The sequence below is a fragment of the Sceloporus undulatus genome, chromosome 7 (genome assembly GCF_019175285.1).
Source record: "Sceloporus undulatus isolate JIND9_A2432 ecotype Alabama chromosome 7, SceUnd_v1.1, whole genome shotgun sequence".
NCBI lineage: Eukaryota > Metazoa > Chordata > Lepidosauria > Squamata > Phrynosomatidae > Sceloporus > Sceloporus undulatus.
In genome coordinates, this window is record NC_056528.1 from 26,720,606 (window position 1) to 26,728,568 (window position 7,963).

The 7,963-nt window shown below is 44.7% G+C and overlaps 1 protein-coding gene across 4 annotated transcripts in view; it reads right to left on the reverse strand.

The window, feature by feature from the left end:
• Nucleotides 1-1,330: 1,330 nt before the first annotated feature.
• The window catches only part of PIP5K1C (phosphatidylinositol-4-phosphate 5-kinase type 1 gamma), a 56,725-nt gene continuing 50,092 nt past the window's right edge, over nt 1,331-7,963 (reverse strand). For all 4 annotated transcript variants that reach the window (XM_042478946.1, XM_042478942.1, XM_042478943.1 and 1 more), the window contains one exon: nt 1,331-6,400. In XM_042478946.1, coding sequence (XP_042334880.1) covers nt 6,398-6,400 — 3 coding nt within the window. In that variant the 3' untranslated portion in view covers nt 1,331-6,397. The remainder of the gene's footprint in view (nt 6,401-7,963) is intronic.

Genomic DNA, 7,963 nt, shown 5'->3' on the forward strand with positions numbered 1-7,963 from the left:
GTCCCGCTTTATTCCTGTCACCGGATACGCAATTCCTCATCCTGCTAAAAGCTCTGCTATATTACAGGAGCCTCTATTCAAATCCTGTATTGAATCCTGGATTCAAATGGGCATCCCTGGAAATTCTATTTAATACAATACTAGATATAGTTAATACTAATATTACTAGAATTGGAAAGGGTGCCTGAGGCCATAAAGTCCAACCTCCTGCTCAGTTAAGAATCTATACCTAAACTGAGTTCAAAGTGCAAAAGCATGTGCGCTCATCAGCCTCTTTTGGGAGACATCTAGAGACCCTCACCATTCCCCAACTTCTCTTAACTCTCCAAATGTTCCTTCTAATGTTTAATGAAAATCTACTCTATCGGTTACAACAATTGTATCTGATTCTACCCTCTGGAGCAGCGGAGAATAAACCTGCCCCTTCTCTCTGGGACAGCCCTTGAGGCTCCATATAATATAAACGAGGCTCCGACACAATTAACCTTTTATGAAAAACCATGTACTGAGGAGGATAGGCATAGAGTACCAAATATATCTAAATACGTAACTGAAATAACATATAGAACCGGGCAAATCTATGAATATTATGGCAATCAGATTTGGATGTCACAATGTCTGATTCCAACTGGTCTCACATCTGGGGGGAATAACCAACCATACACATCTTGTCCAGATATTACCATAGGAAATGTGATTTGGGAAAGTAACACACAAATGGTACTGAACACTTATATAATGATCTCAGATGTCCAGGAAGATGCTGGAGGGGATGTCAATATTTGGGCTCATATAAACACGGGTGGCTTTACTGTCCAAAAGTCAGACGCTTCTGGTTTGCAGTTTTATACCAAGTATTGGAGATTACCAGGCAGACTGTTACCTTCTGTCCTGCTCTCATCCCACTGTCCCTTTACATCACTTTCAAACATAGGAAGTGAATATTGCTTTTAACAGCAGCAGCAACACTAGAAGCGGATCAATGCTAGAAGACACAGGACCTTAAAAGAGACAATTGGTGGTAAAGAATTTGGAAAACCTGGCGGCTAGGAAAACTTATGTACTCTATATCTAGTTTTATGTACATCTTAAGTACTCTATATAGTAGAGTTTGGAGGAGAGCACAAGGGCCGCCACGGTGGTCTCTAGGCAAAGATGTTTCTTGCCCTTCAGAGATGGTTTCCTCTCTCCCTTGGGTGAAAAACCACAGTTAAGAACAATAAAATACAACGCTGTAGGGTTTATTGACTGATCAGCTCAAACCATTCTTTCAGTGGCTAACACCCTACGAAGACAAAGAAGAAAGGAAATGAATGAAGCACAACCCAAAGCGATTGAACCATCCTATTTTATTAGGTATTTCCAAAAAATAAAGGCGGGGAGAAAGGAATGTCTAAAGAGGAACACTGTATATGAGACTTCTTTTCTGCATGATTCTGTATATATCAATATGGAAGTTGGTTGCAGATCAGGGAAATTTGGGGGGGAGGCAGGGTAGCAGGAGATGGGGAGGGGGGACAGACGATAACCTCAAGCTTAATGGATTGTCCACTGACTACCAGGCAGGAGAAGATACTAAAATTGTCTTAAATAAATGTTTGATAATAAATTACATAGTAAAAACAATGGCAATGAGGACAGCCACGCTAGATGTAACTTAATTCCAAAGGGATCACACCCAGTGTTAGACCAGGACACAGTTTGGATGGGATGGAGGCAGCCCTGGGAGAGTCTGTCGCTGAAGGGAAGAGCACCATGGATCGATCCGGGAGGTCAGGGGCTCCACAGGCAGACACAGATGCCAACTCCGGGGGAGGGAGAAGCAATGCCACAAAGTGGAAATCATCACGTGCCAATTGAGGAAAGGTCTCCCGATGGACAGAGCACAGCTATGGGAGACCTGCAACCACTCAGTTCCCATCAACCCCAGCCAGACTGGCCATCAAGGCAGGAGAGGTAGGAGCGCACTTATGCCCAGAGGGTCCCGTCTTAATCACTGTTGAGGTAAGAGAAAGGATGTATTTTCAGAATACTCTCTCCAGAACAAAAATGCAACATTTAAAGGCCCTCAACAGGATAAACTTTGGGTTTCAGGAAGAGGTTTTGAGAAGATGAACTGCATTAGCCCTTCCAACAGACATTTTGGAGACCCATACTCCCACCTTGGGGGGAAAAAAATCCAATCAGTTTTGGTCCCATAAACAGGGAGTAGTATTACCACATTTTGGGTTCCCCATGGCATTTTAGGTACTGTACAGGAAAGGCCTGTTTATAGCAACCAGAACTGACCAGAAGCACTTCCCACTGTTTTCAGTTTTAGAAGAAGAAAAAAACAAACCCATCCTGGCTCTAAAATAGCCCATGGGCATAAAATATGGTAAAATGGTGGTATTTAGGGTCAAAAATATGTTTAAAAAAACCTGGGAGCCCACATCCAGCCCATAGGGCACACACTTTGCAGGGGACCTGTGGCACTCCAAATGCTAATTCCCATCTAAGATGGCATGTCAGGCCAATGATATGTTGGACAATGTTGTTGGACCCAGGTTATCCAGATGTTTTAGACTACAACTCCCGCACTCCCTGAGCATGGGGGCCATGGTCATGGGTAGAGTAGGGTGAGGTTTAGGTCTAGAGAGCCACTGCATTAGTCCATGCTCCCAAAATCCAGACTAGAGGTAGGCAGGCTGGGCTGGTTCTCTCTAGATGGTCTGGAACAACTCATCCCACGGTCCATGACAGTTGGCCAGGGTTGATGGGCAGAGTAGTCCAGAACGAGGAGAGTTGCAGGTTTCCCTAAGTTCAGACAAACTGAGGGCATAATCATCACATCCTTCAGAAGTTATTTACAGGGTTGGAACACGAAGAAAAAAACCTGCAATGGTTTTATTCTGGGATGCATTTGTGTATATATGTTTGGTATATACACAACAGCGATGCCAGCTAGGTCATCCAGATCTTTTGGACCACAGAGAGAAAGAGCGAGACACAGCCTCTGGTTTTACATCTGACAACACAGTGGCTGCGGAGCTTCATCATACACAATGATCAAAATGTCTGGCAAGATGGCAAGGGGAGGAAATCTCCAACGAATAAGCCATTTAAAAACAAGATCCAGCAGCAGCGAACAGTACATTAACAGGACAGGTGTTTCAAAACAAAAATGACCTTTTTTTTGCAACAAGACAAAAATAATAATAAAAAATTTATATATATATTTATATACATAACACAGTAGGGTCTAATGTAGACTTCTAAAAATAGTCAAATCAGCTATAGTTTCCCCCACGTTGGCCTGAGAACTGATTTGTCCTTCTGCTGAAATTTGGGGAGGGATGCGGAAGAGAAGTTGGTCATCCTTCGAAGTGGGCTTGCGTTGGAAGGGGTTTTTCTTTTCCCTGTCAAAAGCTACACCGCCTAAGAGAGGACATCCCCAAGCTCAGCCACTCCGATAAAAGACACTCGAATCCAAACCCCGATGAGGTGGCTCTGTCCACAAGATGTCACAGAGGAAAAGAGGCATAGCTACCAGCCGAAATCTCTAAGGATCTGTCCAAACGTGGGGCAATCTCTCTTTCCAACGGAGATGGTGGAGAGGCAGAGGCATTTTCCCTCTGATTTGGGGTTGGATGTTGTAACTGCTCTTCTTGAATTGCAAACTGGCAGTCCTGGAAAGGGGATTATCACCTTGGTTTTTATGGCCCTGGATCTTAACATTATCCTGGAGTGCTTTATGGTAAGGGACATGAGGGAGAGGTGCCTTCCTTTTCCAGCTTGACCTAACTGGTCACAAATAAGCTCTGTGCTCCTGCCACAAAAGCAAGAGGCAACCCCAGAATCTGCCCCAATTCTGAGTTCCATGAAACTCCAAATCTTGCTGAGTGACACTCTTAAGGATGGCAGAGGCAAAGGAGATGAGTGGACTGGAGGAGATTCTTCCACACAGAAGCAGAAAGACTTTGCCAGCTAGAAGAATGATGAAATAAATAGATAAACAACAGGTAGCCGTCCCCAGTTCATTAAGCCGAGTTTACAGGTAAAATGGATGGATCTCTCATGTCTCCATTGAATGTGTTTTCAGAAACTTCATCCCCATAAAGCAATGAGTGCTTGGGTGAATTAAATGTGTATTAATTCCCTAGGAGACTTTTCATTGCCTCCATCCTTCAACTGCAGATCTATAGGAAGCTTGGTGCGTTTCTATGGCTCCTTGTGGGTCTTGGAAGCTTCAAATTTTTGCTCTTTAAAGAGTCCTTTTATCTTGCTAATTTGACCAAAAATTCTCCTCCAAAGCTACAACTTGATGCAGAGTAAACAATATGCTTTGCTTGCCTCTCTGCTTTGGGCAAGCTAATTCCAAAGGGTGGTACTGCTTTCTTTTCTTTTCAATTCCAAAAAGTGCTGTTTGGCCTGTGGTATGGTCAGTCTGCTGGGAGTTGTGGTTGCAACAAGAAGAGTGGAAGATTTCTCACCTTGTGGTGTGCTTTCCCCAAGTGAACAAGGAAAAGACATTTCGTACGGGTGGGACATCTGCAGAGACGGAAACATGTCAAGATGAACATGACTAGGACTGAATGGGGAGGCCATTCCTAGTCAGCTATCCAGCCATCTGGAGTGGAGCAGCATGATCTGGTTTCTTTTGAATGATGCATTGATGAGGCAGCCTCTTCTTTTGTGAAGAGCTGCTATTTTGAGCAGCTGTCCCCCGCCCTTGTAACAAAAGAACATCTGATCAAAGGAGAGTTCCATGTGCATGCACACACCCCAACACAGAATGCGCTCACAGCTGTGGAATGCATCCTTCTGCAACTGCTGTCAGCCTCAAGAATGTGATGATTTTCATCCTGTTTCAAGGTTGGCTTGGTGCAAAAGTGCACCCAAATTCAGCAGATTGTCACCCTGCCTCTCTTTTGATGTGTTAAGCAATCCCCTAGCCTAGTGCCTTAAACAGTGGAGCTGGGTTGTTTTTACGGGGGGGGGGGGGGGGGGCAGGAAATTTGCCGAATCTGTATTCTCAATGGTGAGGAATGAGTAGCCCTTTGGATGTGATTGGACTGCAACTTTCATCATTAGCTATGTGGGCTAGAAGTACAGTCCACCAACATCTGGAAGGCTGCAAGCTGCCTACCTCTGCTGCATTTGCTGCCTCACCACTAAAAATGGAATAGATTGTCCTGAGACTGTTAGATGGGAAGCTATTCCTTGTTCAAAGCTGTCCAACTTATTGAGTCAGGCCCATCCATCCCTCTTCCTACAGGTCCATGCTGTGTCTTCTGCTTGCCACAGCCTGCAGCTCAGGCTGACTTGGCTTCAGGATGGAATGCAAAATGAAGGCAAAGTCCACAAGTCTCTTGTGATCCGGTCCAGCTGCTATTGGCACATCTGGCAGGTGGGACAAGAGATACATCAGAACAGCTTGAAGAATGTGGGGAGCAAATGTTTTGGGAGCGGCAACATGCCTTTTTGTCAGGAGAATAGGGACTCTCTTGAGAATGTGATTCAAATGTGGTAGGTGGCAAGTCCAGGAAAACGGGTTCTTTTCTAAGCCACCTCCAGATGCCATTTTTTGTTGCCTCAGTCAGGATCTCCATAGTGCCACACCAGCAAAAGGAAGCCAACAGAGTTCTTCTTGTTATTGTTGTGTAAACCCACATTAGTCAATGGGTTTGCTTGCTTTGGAAAGAAAATTCAACTCAAAAAAGACACTGGAGAAGTTTCAGGGAAGCTCTTTTGTGCATTTCAAGGTTCTTCCATGCTGAGCTCAGCTGCAACTAAGCAAACTGACTGAAGGCTGCTTGTTCTCCAGACTGGTGGCCAGCTTTTCCCCAGCTTTCCCTTTGGGCCATGCTTCCCTCCTTCTGTTTTTGGGTTTCTCTCTTTGAGGGATGACCCCTCCTCTCCAGTATCCAGGATACTTAGCCAAACACAACAATGCCTTCTCTCCCTCTCCCAGGAAGCCCCAGAAGTGCAGTCAACTAAAGGTTTGTCTTCTTACACATGTGTGCTATGTCTATGCAAAGAGAAATGAAATAAATACATGGTTTGGAGAAGAAGAAAAAGGAAGTTCACAGTATCACATACAGATAGGTAGCTATAGTAGGGCACTTCAGGATGAAAATGGTATCACTACCCAAAATTCTTTGCCCTGCTCAGTTTCAGTGTCCTCCCCTGCCCCAAGGGGTGCTTGATGGGGCAACAGTTTGAGACAGGTATAAATACACATTTTGGAGAACCGAGGGAGGAATGAGATGCGCTTAAACACGGCTTTTCGTTCTGTCTTTCCAGCACCGCTTCTTCCCGTCAGAATGGTGACAGGGCCAGCTGAAAAGGTATGCCTCAATCTGGTGGCAGGTGGAGCACACTCCTCTTGGGTTGGTGATGGGGAATTGCATAGAAGTTACTGTGAGAAAGAGAGGGAGAGAAAGAAGTTACTGGAACAGCCTAGATAGAAAGGCTCTTGGGTAGTTACCTGGGGTTTTCGCTCAAGGAAGGTGAAAGCATGCCCACTGGCAGATTCAGCGGTACCTGGGGGGGGGGGGGGGGAGGCTCAGGGGAGAAACAGATTTGTTTGGGATAAAATCAGACTATGTTGGCCTTTGTACATTGACAGAATAAACAAACCCAATAGGGCTTGTGCTCTAAAACTCTCAGGTGTCATCCCTGTTAGAAAAAATAAAGCAGCTGTCAGTCAAATTGAGCTTCCAAAACTGAACAAGTCTACACATGCTAGAGATCCTTTGTTGCTTTCACAGATGCAAGGGAAGAGGAGAGGCCCTGGGGTCAATTAATCAGGAGCACACTGTACCCCTTAAACTGGGCACTGTAGAGAGTGCATTTGTTTCCGTGGCAGAAGGAAATGCAAATCTATACCCAGAGGTGAGCCTGTCCTGCTTCATATGTCCTCTCCCAGTGTTAAGTCTCTCCAGGAAGGAGGTTGTGATAATGCCATTTGTGCATTATCTAGTGCAGCAGTGGGCAAGTGTTTGCACAATTTTTTTTTGTTGCAGCAAGCCAAGGCTCATCTGTGCCAGGGCACAACAAGTGTTGATGCTGAAGGCTTTCATGGCCGGCATCCATAGGGGTTTTTTTTTGGTGGGTTTTTCGGGCTATGTGGCCATGTTCAAGAAGAGCGAAATGTCAGGAATAAACTCTTCTAGAACATGGCCACATAGCATGAAAAGCCCACAATAAACTATGCAATAAGTGTTATTTGCTGTTTAAAGCAGTGAGGGTTGGGGGGCACTTTTGGTTCTGGTGGGTCGCATGTGGCTTTTGATTGCAAATACCTTCTTCATGCAACTGGAGAGCCATCATATTCCCCAACACTATGTACAGATATGAGAGCTGGATAGGGAAGAAAGCTGACAGAAAGAAAATCAACTCATTTGAGACGTGGTGCTGGAGAAGAGTGCTGAGGACACCATGGACAGCCAAAAAGACAAACTAGAATTCTTGGGTTCTAGTATCAAGCAAGGCCAAACTCTCTCTCAAAGCCAAGATGACCAAAGTGCAGCTGTTGTACTTTGGCCACATGAGGAGAAGCCAGGAATCACTGGAAAAGAAAGGTAGAAAGCAGCAGAAAGAGGGGGAGACCACATGCCAGATGGATAGACTCAATCAGAGAGGGGCCAGGACTGAGCCTGCAGGGCCTGAGCAGAGCAGTGGAGGACAAGGGGTCTTGGAGATGCCTCATCCACAGGGTCACCATGAGTCGAGGTTGACTCTTACAATTCTTCTCAGTAAATTAGAATCTAACTGCTTAATTTAGATTGACATCTTATGCACTGAGTCAAAGTTTATTTTTTTAAAGTTCAATTTGTTCACTCGAAGTATTGTATGTAGTTCAATACAAAGTTTAAAAATTAGAAAGTAGACTTCTTCATCTTTAAATGTGCTATTAGTTTTGTAGGGGGTCAAACATTAAACAAACATTTCTAGGGGTGTGGGGCATTTAAAAAAGTTG